Source organism: Aedes albopictus, chromosome 3, assembly GCF_035046485.1.
Source record: "Aedes albopictus strain Foshan chromosome 3, AalbF5, whole genome shotgun sequence".
NCBI lineage: Eukaryota > Metazoa > Arthropoda > Insecta > Diptera > Culicidae > Aedes > Aedes albopictus.
In genome coordinates, this window is record NC_085138.1 from 47,918,062 (window position 1) to 47,936,219 (window position 18,158).

General features: G+C 41.9%; 2 protein-coding genes and 1 long non-coding RNA gene across 4 annotated transcripts; 1 reads left to right on the top strand and 2 right to left on the bottom strand.

Annotated features, from left to right (window-relative positions):
- Positions 1 to 944: 944 nt before the first annotated feature.
- Positions 945 to 4,764, top strand: LOC109405847 (ribosomal protein S6 kinase delta-1). Of its 2 annotated transcripts, XM_062858604.1 has the most exons (7): positions 945 to 1,203; positions 1,268 to 1,797; positions 1,855 to 2,102; positions 2,167 to 2,854; positions 2,919 to 3,975; positions 4,034 to 4,361; positions 4,429 to 4,764. In XM_062858604.1, the coding sequence occupies exons 3-7, from the start codon at positions 2,004 to 2,006 to the stop codon at positions 4,534 to 4,536; spliced, it is 2,280 nt and encodes a 759-aa protein (XP_062714588.1). In that variant the 5' UTR covers positions 945 to 1,203; positions 1,268 to 1,797; positions 1,855 to 2,003; the 3' UTR covers positions 4,537 to 4,764. The 2 variants fall into 2 exon arrangements, with proteins under 2 accessions (XP_062714588.1, XP_062714587.1); XM_062858603.1 differs by having other exon boundaries at positions 1,268 to 2,102.
- A 1-nt stretch (position 4,765) lies between these two features.
- On the bottom strand, positions 4,766 to 16,261 carry LOC109405848 (small ribosomal subunit protein uS3). Its single transcript, XM_019678909.3, has 3 exons — positions 16,103 to 16,261; positions 15,439 to 15,635; positions 4,766 to 5,360 (listed from the first exon to the last, which is right to left on the bottom strand). Exons 1-3 carry the CDS (start codon positions 16,130 to 16,132, stop codon positions 4,856 to 4,858), a joined length of 732 nt encoding a protein of 243 aa, XP_019534454.1. The 5' UTR covers positions 16,133 to 16,261; the 3' UTR covers positions 4,766 to 4,855.
- Positions 8,233 to 15,432, bottom strand: LOC134291170 (uncharacterized). Its single transcript, XR_009998947.1, has 2 exons — positions 13,351 to 15,432; positions 8,233 to 13,099 (listed from the first exon to the last, which is right to left on the bottom strand). It is a non-coding gene; the product is annotated as an uncharacterized LOC134291170 (long non-coding RNA).
- Positions 16,262 to 18,158: the final 1,897 nt, after the last annotated feature.

Consider the following 18,158-nt stretch of genomic DNA (forward strand, 5'->3'; position numbering starts at 1 on the left):
TGATCGATGGACGCTGGAGCTGGATGGCAGAAGGTACTTGAGGCGGAAGACGCTTCGAGCCAGGAGGAGCTTGGTAGCCTCTTAGTAGCAGACGTAGCTTGGAGCCAGGGCCTGGTAGCAGAGTCTGCTTGGAGCCAGGAGGAGTCTGGTAGCTCGGTTGCTAAGGAGGAGCTCGGTAGGCTGGAGGAGTACGTGGCCAGGTGAAGCTCGGGACGCGTCGGATCTGAGAGTGTGTGATGAGGAGGAGTGTTGAATGGTAGGTACATCCTTGGAGGTGCATCACACAGCTCAGTGGAGAGCTAGGTATCAACTGGTAGGTAAATGGAAATAAATTGTAAATATGTTATACCTAGATTGAATAAAGGAGAGGCACTGAGCTGGTAGCGATATCAGTCAGTGCCTGGGTTTGGAGAACAAAGCCTCGCCTGTGTTTTTATTTCCTATTAATTATCTCAACACCGCTAAAGAAGCCAATGTGCAATCATTGGAGATATTCTGGAGCTCGATTTGAATAGGTCGTATGTACATTTTTCGATATAAAATTCGATCAGTTTATTTAAGGTATTGTAGCAATATGGAAGATATTTTGGAGACTTTTAATGATGGAACGGAAAGCCTGTTTTGTGATGATTCTGCTGTATGTATCAACTTTGTTCAATTTCAACGGTTTTTGCTATAATAAGCGAATCCAACTGATCGAATTTTTAATCGACAAAAGCACATACGACCTTTTCAAATCGAGCTCCAGATATGTATCCCTAATCTGGATGTGTCGTCCCCCTTCATTCAAATCGATCACCGCAGAAATTTTTCACTCTCTGCCGGGTTGCCAAGACTTGAAATATTTGTCTACGTCAGAATCCAACTCCATGCTGAGCTGTCATAACAAAGTGCAACTGCACTTTGCGTTGTTGACATTTCAATGCAATTTGCATTGATTTCGCGACATCAAAACACACGCTTAAACATTTCTGCACACCGCATGTGTAACCCTTACACACTTTGAGGCAACGCATGCAAAATGGCCTGAATGTGTGAAAATTATGTGTAAGTCATACTCACAACGTGAGTTGATGACCAGTTACACATTTTTGTGCAGGCTGCTCGGTGCCAAACGCTTGAGCGTTTGTCAACATTTCAACGAAAAAAAAAATAAAAAAAAAATAGATTGCGGTGTTTGCGAACTTGCGTTGTTTCCCAGCAGTGAGTATTAAACGATAAAATATTTGAAGTATATAATTATTTTATGATCTTTTCTTAAATTTAGATTGAAAAGCGATGAAGGAGCATCCAACCAAATGTTCCGTGGAGAGGAGGAGACAGTTGCTCGGGTGAGCGAACTTCGGATCGACAACCATTGCCGGAAGAAAGCATCCTGCTCAGAAACACCTCGAGTTGGACACTGGATTGGTTTTTTTTAACAAAATTTGCTTGGTATCCATGTAGGTTATACACATTTATAATTTAAAAAGTAGTAATAAACTCATGTGAAAATGATTGTTTTCTTTTTCAAACTAAAATCAGAAAAATAATAAAATTTGTTCGAATGTGTAACATTCACGCATTTTCCAAGCAAGGGAAGCGTTTTCGCAATGTGTGACATTCACACATTCTTCAAATCAGTCTGCAAACGCTTCAATGTGTGACAGCTACACAGACTGTTTTAATTCTCAGGCATCAACACAAAAATGTGTAAGGCCACTTTGCACAGATTTAGTGTGGTCTGGAAAATATGCACAAATGAGTGATCCTTACACATTTTTGAGTGGACCGATCTGAGCGTGCAGATTTGCAGAGGTATTTTTTATGCAAAATTATTCAAAATATTGTAACAATTTATGGCGAATTTTGTAGAATTTTTTGAGTGAAACTAGTGAAAAAGTGTAGCTCAATGTATTCAGCAAGGGAAGTGTGTTGCTGAGCTTCGCTTTGGTGTGTAATTAAGGTGCAATAGAATTTTCGTCCCGCCCTCCTCCGCAACGTCAGAGGAATTTTCGGTGCAAATGGAGCCGAGTAAAAAACCGCAGGACTGGGTCCACAAGTTTAACATCTCCGAAACGCGGAAGCATAAAGGCTATACTATCTACAGGATTAGTTCTATCGTGAGTTGTATTGGAAGTTAGGGTGTTTGCTGTTAATGTGTTAATTTGAATTTTTTGCTTCAAGGTTTTTCCACGATTTCTTCCGGAGGCCTTGTCCACCGTTACGCTGTGGAAGCGCTTCAGCGACGTCAAAACATTGTACAAAGAGCTCGTCCGGAGACACCGGGAGCGGCACCTGTCCGGGACGGTTCCCCAGCTGACGGAAAAGACCTACTTCAAGCGGTTTGATCCACGAGTCATCGAGGAGCGCAAACGGTACATACTGGATTTGCTGGAATTCGCTGGAGCGGAACCGATCCTGTACCAGTCGTATGCATTTGTGAAATTCTTCGAACGTGGCATTTCGCCGGAGGGATCACCGTTGAAGGGTGGCAATATAGCGGCCATTTGCGAGGATCTGGCCATTCCGGTGCCGAAAGAGTTTGAGCTGATCGATCCGAGGAGATGCGGGGAGGATGGAAGTGGCGATGGCGAGAGCGAGGAAGGACGAGACGACGTCAGTAGCAGTGCGGGGGAATCGGTGCTGACCGGCAATGTTTCGATGGGGGGATCGATGTTTTCACAGGAGGAAATCGGTGGTACGAATGGGGATGATGGTGATGAGGTGGACGAAGTGGATGCCTCGATGGATTACATTGTTGAAGCAGCGATGGTGTTTAGCAGAGCGGTGCAAGCGGAAGCCAACGGGTGCTATAAGGAGGCGTTCGATAGATACAAGGCCGGGATCGATAAACTGCTGAGTGGAGCTAAAGGTGAGCAGAAAACGGGGTTTGGGGGACCGGGTCAAGGATTATAAGTTTTTTTTTTTTGTTTCAGACGACACGAATCCCACGAGGAAGAAGATTGCCAAAGAGAAGACCTGCAAGTACGTGTCCCGAGCCGAAGAGATCTACGAGCGGTTCCTCCTGTATCAGGAGGACGACCAGGTGCTTCAGTTGAGTCAAATTTCCTTGGATGACCCCAGTTCGCCGATACTGTTGCTAGAGCGACCCCTAAACTACTTGTCGCGTTACAAGGTGGTACGGGTGCTGGACGGACGCGTCATGCAAGTTCAGGATGTCACCGATAAGAAGTTCTACATTATGAAGGGAATACGGAAACCACCCGGCTTTTGCCATGCGATGTTCTTTCCTAGCGATGTTCCTTACATGGTGCCTCTGGTGGCTTACTTCCAATCGGAGTCCAGTGTCTTCCTTCTACTGAAGCTGATTTGTGGCGGGAAGTTGTGGGACTTCATATCTAGCTATCGGAAGAAGGACGATTTCGAGTTTGAAGAATCTCCATCTCCACTTGGAATCGAACAGAGCGAAACCGAAGCGGACACGAAAGTTCAAGAACTTTCCAACCAGTCCGATTCGAGTCAAGGGGTGGGGTACGATTCCGGGTTTATTGATCTCGTTAACGATTATAATGGTAAAAATGCGACAGCGGGAGATAAGACTGAACCAAAGGTGCTGGATGAGGAAGCCCTTGAAGCGTGGGATGAGGTAGATGACCGCCGATTGGAGCCGGAAGGCCAGGAGAGCACCCAGGAGTACATTCCATCGTTCGATGTTCTCTCGAGGGACATGGACGTTCAAGATCTGGTCAGCTGCAGCCAGCAGCTGTTAAAGTCAGTTTCACAGACTTTGGCACAATCTCACAATGAACCGAATCCGGACGAACTAGATCCGGTCTTGGAGGAACGCCAGGAAGTGCGTGCTGAGGTCCCGAAGAGACCTCACATTGAAACTAGTCAATTAGAATTAAGGATCACTGAAGACGAAAATGGGACAACGGGATTCGATCCCATCCCCGAGGGATGCATAAAACAGTGGATCAGTGAGCTGGTCATTGCCGTGGATAATCTGCACTTTAATGGAATCACTTGCAGGTGAGTGTCTAAAACCTGTAAAATACCGGATGGAAATCATGTTGCTCTCCTCTTGCAGCGATCTCACCATGGAAAACCTCCTGCTCGGCTCGGAGGGTCAACTGATGCTGACGTACTTCTACCGGAGGGAACAATTCCCCAGCACCGGTGGCAATGCACTCGCGACGACCGAACTGCGCCAAGAAGCGGTCCAGCGGTTGTACGTTGCACCGGAGCGCCCACTGCAGGCCAAATCCGACTTTTGGTCGGTGGGGGTAATTCTGTTCGAGATGCTGACGCGCAAGAGTTTCCTGTCTTGCCATCCGGCGGGCGTTCTGTGCTACCATGACATCCAGTATCCGGAAGGGGTGGAAATATCGGATGAAGCCAGGGAGTTGCTCGAAGGGGTGAGTGATCGATTCACGTAAGATCTCCATTCCCCTGTGAACAAACAACTACTTTCTCTCATTCAAGCTCTTACAACCTCTCCCGGAGAACCGATTCGACTTCAAGGAGATAATCGCCAGCGCATTCTTCCACACAATAGACTGGAGCGAGGTGAAACGACGAGGCCAGATCTGATCTGCTGTGGCTGCAATAATTCAAGACGACGTACTACAACTACTATCCGTATAGACACGAAGTGGAGTTCAACCGAGACAGACTATACCTAAATACTATGGAACAAAGTTTAGTGCATTAGAGTGTTGTTCAACGTGTTAGTATAAACCTACTTATACGGAAATTTCGAATATTTTTTGTGTTTATCGAATGTACCTATAGACGGAAATAAATGTTGACACCAGGCGAGTTAAGCTTATTTTTTAGTTTTTTATCTCACATTTTCCAGTATATTTCCTCCCCTTCAAGTAATATATTGTAGACGATTACAATTAAGCGCTTAGCTAGCCACTGGCTCCACGACCTCGGCCAATTCCATCGTTGGCTTGTTCTTGGGTTCGCTGCGCGGTGTGCTGTACATGATTTCGTCCTTTGGCTCCACCACGGACACATTATCCGGCAGGGGCTTCTTGGGGCCAATCTTGCCATTGGGGTCCCATGGCAACATGATCTTGACCTTGATGCCGAGCACTCCCTGGCGCAGCAGGACGTGACGGGTGGCCGTATCGACGTACTCGTTGCACGGATCTCCGGAATGGATCATCAGACCGTCGACGAACTTCATCGACTTGGCACGCTGACCACGCAGCTTGCCGGACACGACGACCTCGCAACCCTTGGCGCCGGATTCCATGATGAAACGCAGCACACCGTAGCAGGCACGACGGACGGCCAGACCTCCGATCAGCTTGTAGCGGAGAGATTCAGCCTGGGCGATGGCGCACAGACCACGGGTGGCGACCTTCTCGGCGTACAGCTCGACGGTTCCCGGGGCAAATCCGAATCTGGAAAATAGAAGAAAACACGATCGGTTATTAATTCTGTTGATGAATCAGTCGATTATATTTGTATTCGAGTAATAACTGTGGTTGTCTGTTTATGATCCAAGGATGGAAACACTCACTTGTAATGTAAAGAGTTACACTCACTTGTTGTTTCAGCAGCTCAGAAGCTTGCTATCAAAAACAGTTTGTAGAACACATTTAGCTTAAGATCCCAGTACACATGATCAAATAGTTGTCCAAAAAGAAACCAATGCTCAAACATCTTTCCGAGGTTCCTCCGTAAGCCCTTTGTGAAAGTCTTCGAATGTTTCTGGGGTTGCTTCAGGAGTTCCTCCTGAAATTCCACTGAGAGCTCTATCTACGATTCTTTCAAGGGTATATTCAGAATTCCTACCTAGAAGCTGTTACGTTTGTAATATAGTTGATACGTTGTAAAATAGTTTTAACTTCACAACTATTTACAAACGTAACAAAGCTTATTTTGAGAATCCTAAAGAGATCCCCCCTGGGATTTTTCCAGGAATTCCTTCCGTGTTTTCTCTAGAATTTTTTTCCAAGACTCATCCAGGAGTTCCTCTAGGTCTCCTCAGGGATCTTCTTCTGAGATTCGGGTGTTTGCTCAGGATTCCTTTAGAAGTTGTTTCTGAGATTTTGTGCAATTAAGTAAACCTTTTTAGATTTCAGAAGAGATTCCATCTGAGATGGCATCTAGAATTCTCTCTGAAGTTCTTCTGAAATTCCGTTTAAGATTTTCTTGGGAATATTTGCAGGAGGGTGCTAAAAACTCAGTAATTCCTCCAGGAATTATTCCGAGGTTCCTGCAGGAATTCCTTCCGAGAATCCTCAACAAGTTCTATGTTCTTTCTGAGATTTATCTAAAGAAAAACTAGAGAATAGAAATTTCTCCAAAGATCCTTTTTTTTTTTTTTTTTTTTTTCCTTCTAAACCATAGGGGGATTATCTGCTCAACAGACACCCTAACAGAAGGTTAGGGTAGTGTAGGTCTGACAGGACGTCTTCTACAACAAAAGTAAAATCCAGGACTACTTTCTCCTCGTACCCACTAAACCATTCCTATGGTCGCCAAACCCTACGTCTCTCCGGAACCACCAAGAAGGTATTGCTTCAGAGACCAAAGATCCCTTTAAGGATATTCTTCAGCTATTCCAAAAAAAAAACATCTGGGGGAATCCCAGAAAGAGCTCCTGAAGAAAACTTAGAAAATGTAACCCTAAAATGGAGGAATCGTGGAAGGAACTCCGATGTCACATTTGCTCCTCTGGTCACCGGATCAAAGGCCCTCCGAGAAAAATCAAATATCAACAGATTTCACTCAAGAATACCGTCAGAATCATTGATGTGCTGCTGGACAGAAAGCTTACCTTTCAGCAGCATTTTGATACGATTAAGAACAGTTGTCGGACCCGGATAAGCCTAAACCATACTATTTCAACCAGTCGGGGAATCGGAAATGGAATTTCCGGAATTGTTTCGTTCAGCTAGGGCTGCAAAACGGTGAATCGAAAAGGAGAGCGTCCAACATAGCTCTGGTCCTCACAAGATCCTACGCCCATGCTTCCACGGATCAAGCGATGACAAAGACCGCCAGCTAAGAGTTGTGTTCTTAGATGCTAGTGCAGTTGTGGGCACTAATGTCTTTCTGACTTCAGCTATGATGAGATACGTCTAGAGAGCGTCTGTTCACCAAGGAGGTGCGGCTAAAACAGCGTCTGTTCTGGCATCCAGCCAAGGGGACGGCAACCTATTTTTTCACTATGGAGTTTGACAGGTTGGATTGTGCCTCCTTACGTGGAGCATAAATTTATGCTCCAGCCAAAATATTCACCAACACAGTCGTGAAATTTGAATGTTTACCTTTTTACGAGGAATATCGGTGCAAAACGCTTACATCACATTAGATCTAATAAAAGTGTTGATCTTGAAAAAGCGGCATTGATTGATAATTTTCAATTTCAGAGTGTAGATGTTTAGGTAAAGTTCCTACAGAGAGTGAGAATTGCTTGTGAAAAGACACACAACACCTCTTTTCGCAAACTTTGTTCGCCAAAGTGCGTTTTTCCTTATTTTCTCCCGCTGCTGTATTGAGTGAATGTTGGTATTAGTGAGCACTGGTTGCGCATGATAAGCGGCAACAATATCAGATCACCTTAGCATCCCCGTGCATCCAGCGGCTGAACATAAAATGCTCCTCCACCGGAAGCTATACTTAAGGTGGCATCCCCACCACGGTGGATAGGTGACCTTAGGCCAACAACCTACTGTTTCCGAAACCCAAAAAAAAAACGTTACAGAAATTGATTCAACGGCAACGACTTTTAGCGCGAAACACACAAGAATTGGAACTTGGAATGTATTAACCCTAGCCCAGCAGGGTGAACTGGCACAACTGGCCAATGAGGCATGCCGTAGATATCCTAGGACTGAGCGAAGTCCGTTGGTCGAACCTTGCAGAACACAGATTGGCGTCGGGTCAAACTCTGCTACATATACTCTGGTCTACGAGGTGAACACGCTCCTCGCCACTGCGCCTAAAGTGAGAGCCTATTAATGAGAGGATAATTGTAGCAAGATTCAGAACACGGGTTCGAAACCTTTCCATGATCCAATGTTACGCGCCAACCGATGCTGCCGAAATGCGAGACAAAGAGAACTTTTACAGCTAACTGAATGCTGTCATGGACAAGATTCCGAAAGGTGATATCAAGACGGGCGACTTGAACCTGAATTCGCTGAAACTTTCAATCAATTTTTGGTGTGTAATACTCCGCAAAAAGTTCCCATTTCTCCGAGATCGTGGCGTCCCATGACGTGCTCATAGTCGTGCTCATGACGTGCTCGGACTCTGAATTAACACAGAGAACAGACATCCAGGCTAGAACAAATTTTATTTGGAGAGTTGTGTAAGGATTTGAATCTTTACTTGAGTAAGGTGGCAAACCAATACACGATGACAACACTAACGCCACCAAACACAAAATTGCCACAGTCAGTGGTGAATTGAAACATTTCAAGTGGTGAATTAAATTAGTATGGGAAATTAACCGATTGCAGCGCCACGCTATTGCCACTTGTGTAGCCGATTTCAAATGGCCGCTAAATTCTTTACACAGTTTCGGGACTGGACTTGGATGTCTGTTCTCTGTGACATTACTGAAGTTCGGTATCTCTTCAAACAAAAATGCTGATTTGTCGCCAAATCATTGTTTAACAGTTCGAGCCCAGTAAAAATAGTTACCGAACTCGTAATTCTTAAATAAGTGTGTACATTGACTATTTGCACATAAAAGCAAAAACTTATTTGATTGCCGCAGTTTTATTGGTTTATTCAAAATAATAAAATATGCTATTTGTGAAAGTTGAGTCAGCTTGTCGGTTGTAAATAAAAGCTGCTGCTTCAGAAGATGCCGTCTATTCCACAGATGCTTGGACTGTGTTCATCACCTAAAATAAGTAATCTTCTGAAATAATGATAGGGTATCGCACCACTTGGTCGGTGGCTTCTATATTCGTCTGTTTTCCGGTATAACCCAGTTAATTTTGAACCAATTGACTTGAAATGTTGTACACGGGTAGATACTATACCTATCTCACCACATTCCAAAAGTTGTGTCAATTAATTCAAATTTGACTGAGTTATAGTGGAAAACAGACGAATATAGAAGCCACCGTCCAATGGCGCGATTCCCTATTGTTATTTATTTAAACTATCATACATACCTGTTTAAAAGTGCAAAATTGTTTAGTGATGTGTATTTTTTCAGTAAAATGCGTATTTGCTGGTTGTACTTCAGCAAACGAGTTTTTTAATTCACCACTTGAAATGTTTCAATTCACCACTGACTGTGGCAATAATGGTTTTTGCTTTTAGTAGTGTTGCGTGTACGTACACGCTGCATTACACGAACACCACTTGAGTTACTGGTTGAAAATAGTAAACAAAGATCAGCTGTTCCCAGCAAAATCAAATGGGCATATTTTCAACCAGTAGATTTGCATTAGTGTTCGTGAAACCGCGCTGCGAAACCACTATATGGTGTTTGGTGGCGTTAGTGTTGTCATCGTGTATTGGTTTGCAACCTTACTCAAGTTAAGATTCAAATCCTTACACAACTTTCCAAATGAAATTTGTTCTAGCCTGGATGTCTGTTCTCTGTGGTAATGTGTTCTACATTTTACTGAGTTCGGTTATTTGAGTCGCTCGTTACCCGGTAATTTTCATATTACACCGAAAAGGGGGAAAAAGTCAGTGAAATCAACTACCGATTTTCAGTAATCATTGCTCCTGTACCGAGTTTTCGCCAATGTAAACGAAAACAAACTGCTGCTCTCACGGGCAGCTGTCAAACATCCATTCACCATCATTTTCCAGGAGCAGCAGCAGCAGAATTCTTATCGAACTCGATTTTGCCGTCCATAGGAGCAGAAGACTTGATCTTTTTATCATCCCGTCAACTCACAGGTAAGGAATACAGATTCTGCGACGAATTCATGGAGAAGGTTATTATGCGGGACTAGATCAGGGAAGATACTGCAATGTGAGGCTTCTCCCGTGTGGTTCAAAGATTGATTTCCTTACACACTTAAGCACCAGCAGCATCGCGGATCTAGTTTTGTTCAACCACTTTCGCAAATCCGTCGCAGATTCTGTACTGTCCTCCCAAGAACTGACAAAGATTTAAAAAGACGATCATTTTGCCGGCATTCATGACTATCCGCAATGTACCTATGCAAAAATGATTAAATAACACAAAATGCGAGGGAGTGCGAGGTATGGGCAAGTATTATGAAACTGGGAAACTCGGTAGTCAGCTGTAAACAAATGAATAACTGAAAGTCAGTAAATTTCCCCAACAAAAATTACTGACTAGCTCAGTTATTATTTGACAGATGATCAACTTTTCAATTTACGTACTCTTCGATAATTGAAAAAAATACTGAATAGTCAGCAGTTCAAAAACCCAGTAAAATTTTACCGAAGTCGGTAATCTAAACTAGCTGTGTATATCAAAGGATTTATTTTATTTTGATTTTATTTGCTGAAATCCACCAGCAATGTGCTGCTAAACCCCACGCCGGTCGAAATCACTGAATTTTCAGCAATCCGCAAAAAATTGCTGATTTTTTCAGTTTACTTCTGTCATTCACGATGACAGTCGATATTGCTGAAATCTTTATTGCTGAACGGATTGCTGAAATTTCAGCTCGGCAAAATTCAGCAAAACTTTGCTGATTTTCAGCGAAAAAAGTTTGGTGTGTAGGTGGCTGTGGCAGCCCATTACCATGGAGCGCCTAAATGACTTCGAACTGGCTGATGACGTTGCTCTCCTAGCTCAACGACGCTCTGATATGCAGAGCAAGCTCGATGATCTTGCCAATCGCTCCTCAGCGGCAGATCTTACCATCAACGTCAACAAGACCAAATCGTTGAATGTAAATACGATCAACCCGGCTACTTTTACGGTAGCTTGGCAAGCAGTGGTGAATGTTGAAAGCTTCCAATATCTTAGTAGCCAAATGGCGAACGATGGTGGAAAATATAAATCAAAGTCAATCAAACCAACGCTTGTTCAAAGTGTCCTATTATTTCAGACATTCCTTTCGACGTATTCAAAGTTCTTTCCAGGTAGTACACAACATCCTAAAATGACACCTCTAATGACTTGCGTTGACATCGCAGCGTCTGTTGAAATGTTTTAAAACTGATTGATCTAGTACTGCGATCCTTACTTCCACTGGTTAAAGAAATTAGGCTTTTTCTATTGTGAAAAGTAATATAATATACATATTCTCAAGTTAATTTTAAGTGTTTCAAGTTATTTATCATAATAAAATTCCTTCTAATTTACTATTTTCTGGTATTATGCCCAAACTGGGATCTTATCACAGTACCGTGACTGTACCTAATTCCGTTCACTTAAGGCGATGAACTAAGTCTAATAGCTGTAGAAAATACATGTTCTGCATTTAGTGACTGTAATTGTGCAACGCTGTTCCATTATGTCTCTATACTGCTAGAAAAATATAATCAAGGTTGCAAGCACTCCACTTTTTTTGAAAATGGCCGCTATTTAGAACAAGTTGTTGTTCCTTATTCCAATCAGTATGATCCTAATTCCGTTCACTTGTGTTCCTAATTCCGGTCACTCCAAGTAAATATCAAGTTGACAAAATAATCATATTATCATAGGTTGTTATAGTTATATTTATATTTTATATGTCGAAATACATTTATTTACTTATCAAAACATGTTAGTTCTATAATAATTTGAAGTAATAACATTGGATTGTTTTAATGTTGTTGCGTTTTTGAGAGCTTTCTGGGAAAACTACAAAATTCCACCAGACTGAAACAGTGTCGAATGTCGCGTCAAAGTCGGGTCAAATTTTATCGAATGTTGGGCCAATGTTGGGCCCACATCGCATAACTGTTGGGTCTATGTTGGGTTTGGAGACCAAAATAAAAACAGGTCAATGATAGGTTTATGTCGGGTTTGACGTCATCTATAAATTTTAAACCTACGACACCAAAATTTATGCTTGCTAGCTGGGGTTACCAATAAATGATATGAACCAAACATCAATCGTCTGGGAGCCTTGACTGATGCTTCTTCGAAAAGTTGATTTGATGTTAAATTTATAAAAACATGTCCTTTATTGTTCTGCTTTGGTGCTATTTTGATTGATTTTGTTAATATTTCAATGAAAATACATTAAATGTATGAATTGATGCAATTCACAGGTCCGCAAAAGAAAAAAAAGTTGAATGGCGGCCGATTGAATAATTAATGGCATTTAATGTATTTTCACATTAATACTCAAGAAACCCTTTAACTTTTTGATTATATTCTGGCGTGGACATACTTATTGAAAATTACAAAAATCAATTTGCTAAAGATTTGCGACAATTTCGACAAATACTCGGTGTTGTGATTCGTGTGAACGGAATTAGGAGCTGATTGGAATTAGGCGCGGTCACGGTATTCTCATAGCTACTTTTGCTAACGACTAATTTTACATTTGCATATCGTGGGACAGGCACGATAACATGTACTCTATCCTACAAGCAACTTACGTTGAGCACATAGTGGCTGAGGTGCGATGCAAAGAGATAAGAGATCGGATTAGCGTCGAAGCACACTCTGTGGAAACTATATGTAGAACGCATGAACCGTACATAGTAGATGAGTTGCGATAAGTGCGGATATGCGATGGAGCTGCTTCGACGCATGTGATCGCAAGAGAACGCAAGAGAATGCTTGTCGGGTATGGATTTTATGATTGCGCTCGTTGTGTATGTAAAGCAATGCGGATTTAATGTGTTGGGAATGCTAGTAGGTAATATAAAATGCGTTAGTATGTTGTTGTTTTGTAACATAACTCAATGCTTTTTCACATGACATGCATTTTGATGGACCAGACGTAATAAAAATTTATCATACTGTCTATCGATCACCATGTAAAATAACATATTTCATTGCATATAAAATAGTATTCCATCAAATCGTTTAAGTTTTTGCAGCATAATTTTGTTATTATATGTGTATAAGAAAATATTTTATTTTCTCTGTTCGGGATTTGAATCAAGTGACCAGTGTTTGATATGGTCGTTTGTTCAGTGCATGTTATTCATGTGCAAGTTAAAACGTATTCAACTTAATTGCTAAAAGGATTCTGATTGAAAAGTTCTGCTTTTTTCTTTGTCAGGCAAAACTAGATCCCTTAAGGGCGGACGGGACGGTCGAGAAAATATCCGCCATTGCTCTGTTGCTACTAAGATCGTAATCTCAGATTCTACTTCATATTTTGCAACAAAAACCTATCATTGTGTATGCTCACTTGCAGTGCATATGCTGATTGGTTTTCAGCATCTTCAGTGCGATAGGTCTCGAGATTACCATCTTCAAAATCGCGAGGCAAATTGTTAGAAAGAGAGGCAAGATAGGAAAAATAACACGGCGTCCCGTTTCACCTTAACGAAAAGAGTGTGACATCAATTTCAATTGATACTCTTTTACCTAATATAAGGACTGTATCGTTAATTATGAGTACACCTGAAAATTGCTGTATCTGAAAATGTTTTATTTGTTTTGTAAATTAAATTCAACATTGTTTATTGACCATCAGAAAAGCCCATGGTATCATTTTATATTTAATTTTTCGTGGATCTTGCCAGCTCTCGCACCTTCTTCTTGGTGTTCTTCATAAGGTTTTGGACAACCGTTCCGTCGATGGTTTTGCTTGGGTTGGCCCAGTTTTTCTTGAATTTGATGACGCCCAGTTTATCTTGAATTTGACTGCTCCTCTATCCTTTTGCCGTAGTTTCCCTTTCATCAAAGCCAAATACTTCTAATGTGCCTAATTTGCGGGCAATTTGAAGGACATTGCCTTTTCCACAAATTGGACATTGTTTTCTTCATACCAGTCAAAGGTGTCACGCGCATAGTGGCAGGATGCCAAATCCGATCAAAATAATGTAGGACCTTTGTGCTTTCAGATGAGTATCAGAATTGGTTTCTGGAGGAATTCCTTCCGGTATGTTTCGACGTTCATACTTGGGACGGCGAAGAAAGGTGACGATTTCATACCACTTTGACAAATTGCTTGCCAAACTAATACATTTTCCCAACTTTTTTGCAAAAAATCAATTTTGGAACATCAGTGCCATGCTTCACAGTGAAAAACTGTGCTCCTGGAAGTGCCTTGTTGTCCAATATGACATACGTTTCATCATCCATAATTATGCACATGTAATTTTTGCTCAAAACATCGTCGTACAGTTTCCGAGCCCGAGTTTTCACATAATCCGCCAGAATTTGACTGTTTTTTGGAAATTTCTGTTTTGGGTAAGTCTTCAGGGAATTACGTTTCTTGGCGCGCTGAACCATACCAATAGTCGTTCCACACTTTTTTGCGCAATCTATGATGAATACCTCCTTTTTCATTTGAAGATTTTGCAAATTTTTCTGTACAAATTTGGCTTGGACGCACCTGGTTTTCTGTCGCATCCGGGTGAGTCTATCAGTGTGTTATGCATACCGAATCGTTTGACAGCATTTTGGACAGAAAAAAACGCTAACACCTCCAACCTAATTTTCTTCTTAGCGATAATCATTTTCCATAGCAGTACCTGGTCACAATCGATTTTCGCTTCTCATCCGTAAACACTCGCGTTGCTCCACTTGACGAAAACTTTAACTTTCAATGAAGGTTATCTTTTGTTTACAACGCTAGCAACACATAAACACACAGCAGTTGTCAAAATAAGACTAAGTGAAGTCTTTTCAACACAGGGCCTCAAAGGTGTACTCTTAATTAATGATACAGTCCTTATGATGAATATTGTGTACTTATTAGAGACATCTTTTCTAGTAGATATCGAATAACTGTCTCATATTAATTAAAATTGAAATCAACACTGAGATAGCCCAGTTCGGAAAGTAAAATATGTGTATACATAAAGACATCGCTCACGCGGATATAATTACATTTTATACATTCTTTTCTCAAATAATTAATTCAATAATCTCAATCTTGTACAGTTACACCAGATTTTTTTTGAATTGGTCGGTTTTTGCTATTGCAACAGGATCAAAACTGACTAAGTTATAGCAAATAAAAAACGGCCCGCGCAAAACAAAAAGCGGGTGCATTTTATCTTTCCGCTCTTAAAGATAAAACGATCATTAAATTTTCACTACCCACATCCAAAGAAGATGCTTCAACATACAAGCGACTTCATCGATCAAATCACACGAGTCGTTGATGCGCACGAAATAGGCGAAAAAGGATGTGAAAACAACATGCGCACCCTTATTGAAAACCTCATGCACTATGGCCTATCTAACATCCCTCTTCTCATCTCATAACTTATCGCATCCGATCGCATCTCACCTTACCCACTATGGTCACAGCCTTAGTATTACAAAAAGATCCTAGACCAAACGGGTATCCCTCTCGTCACCCCCAGAACAACGCTTGCATCAGCTGATCCATAACTCTGGGGAGCTGGCTTGTAGAATTTTGAGAAACTCTTCCATCACCGCTTCCCGAAACTCACCTCTTCTGGACGACAGCGGTCAGCTCACGGATGCGACGTCCCTTCTCTCCCAGCACGTTCTGGGTGCGGGTGGCCATGATGATGATTTCGGTACGAGTCGGGGTGACACGAACCTCCACACCGGAGTAGCCATCCTCGGCCAGTTCACGAGTCAGGAACTCGTTCAATTCAGCACGGAACATGCCATTGGCAACGAACTGTCGGAAGAAAGCGAAACATCCGGAAATTAGAATCCTCTTGCTTATTGTTTACCTCTTCACTCTTCTGATGACACAGTGCAGGGTCCCGTTTCGAGGTTATGTTTCGGCCAGTAAACACTGTCAACTTCTTCGGATCAATCACTTCGGAATGCAGACGATCAAACTAATCTACACGGTCCATCACGCATCCGGAATTTCACACCACTCTGTCCGTATTCCCGGTGCATCACAATTCCAGTGCACCAAAACACTCACTCAATCCGCCATCCCCGCAAAAGCTCCACAATCCCAATCCACCACTGTCACCCGATCACCGTCGTCTACCCTGGACGAAAGTCGCCCATCGTCAACCACGGATTTTTCGCAATTTCCCGTCTCGAACCGAACCGCATCCGCACTCAGCACCTTCCGACGGGTCCCTGCACTGTTCAGCACTCCCCAAAACACCAAAAAGTGGCCATTACCCGGCGTTTTTTCGACACAGCGTTGTACATTTTGTACGGACCACAACTTTAGCAAAACGTGGTAGAAGCAGAAAAGAAAGATGTCAGGCCGAACGAGAACCGATCGCGGGCGAAAAAGAGCAAAAAACCTGGGAAGAAACTCTGCGTTCGGGTCGAACGCAATAAATGACAGCTGTCAGCTGTCAAAGAGCGGCCGGAAAACGCGTGTCATCGTGAGCTGCAAGAAAAGTGGGTTCGGGTAAGTGAGTCCGACCGGAGACAGCAAGAGGAAATTTTGTTCAGAACAAAATTTGCTATTAAAAGCACGAGGGCATTACACCAAGCGATTTCCATAGGGCTTGTTCACCTGAGACGAGACCGGACAACTGGCTTCTTATTGATCTTCTTTTCTTCCAAAATGTTTGTTGTTTATTTACATTTTGCTTCGATCCTCATTCGGGCTAGTGTTGCCAAACATTTTATGTTTCTTCAAGATCAAAGTTTTTTTACGGTAAATATCATTGTAATATTTTATTTAAGCAATGTGGAATATAAGACGGATGAAACACCCATAAATTTTGTCATGAGTAAAGGAGGACGGGCAAAGGGAGATAACTCCCATAATTTGACTGATTGCCCATAGCGTATTCGTAAATCAAAACTAATGAAGGATTAGTTCCAAATGATATTTGGTATTGTCTATCCGGTTGGAATCAAGACCGACATTCAAACAAAAATTGGGTTGTTTAATGAATAAAATATTGCTGTTTTCTATAACCTAATCGAAAGAGCTCATTTTTCTGAGTATTACGTAATTTTATTGGATTCCAATACCTTTGTTTTGATGGTCAAATTAACAAAACAGTTTTAATTTTTGTGGATAGAATGACAGTTCAATCGATAAAATGACAGTTCGACCCGAACAAAAAAATTTCCCCATACAAATTTTAAATGCATTTTAAAAATGGTTCCCGGACTCCAAAAATTATAAAATTTTGGAATTAGACTAATTTTGGGGCGGAGAATCCGATTATGAAATAATCCGGATACCCCTAAAGAACCCAATTGCAATTTTCTTGGTCCACAAGTGTCGCAACTGTTTCGCATCTAGTGCGCTGTGTTGCTGATAACAACGGGAAGGATGCGCACTACTTTTCACGTGATTAAAAAACGTCGCGAGTTGGGTCGCGTCGCAACTTGATTGTGCGAAGTCCGGTTTGGTGGCGGCCCGACAATAAAAATACCTTAAAGCTAAAGCCAGATTTTCTTCAAAATTGATCACGTTTCACGATTTACATACAAAATAGCCATCGTTGAGATGCTGTAACTCTGCTTCCTGGGCCTACATTGGGTCTACATAAATGTCTTCAGTTTTGATTAAAGTTAAATATTATTTTTGTCGCATTTTGTAGGGCCACTCCCAAATTCATCATCGAAAACAAGCAATGAAGGCACCGATTCATTTCCTTCTTTTGGAGTTATTATAAGTGCTCAATTCTAACAAAAATACAAAAAACAAAAAGAACAAAACAAGCCGCGCTTCAATCCTTCATTTTGAGTAGGGTTAAATTGGTAAAGCACCCTCGAAAGCACCCTCCCCAGCAGTTGAAACAATCTCCGTAATAACAGTTTTTGAATGTTGAATTTCTTGTTAAATTCTCAATACATTTAATTTATTATTACGAATGGAAAAAATAATCCGCTACATTATTATAATGCACTTATATCATAATGAAAATGTATGAGGACCGTATTTTCAATCGCTTTTGACAACACTGCCAATACGCGGTCGGCAACGGTCGGATAGTTTTTGCTTTTTTCTGATAGCATAAAATCAACCAATCAGCAGCTGGTCCGTTTTGGCCCCATATCGAGCTACGTATTGACCGGTCTCGTTTCAGGTTCACAAATGTCATAACGCTGGAGGAGGTGGGTGGGTGTCCTTCATGGAGTTACAGCTCGAACAAAATAAAATTTTCCCCATATAAACAGTGTTACGAAGGGGTGGGTGGGTGTTGAAAACGACCAATTTTAGCGTTATGACATTTGTGAATGAACCCATAACTACCGAGGATTT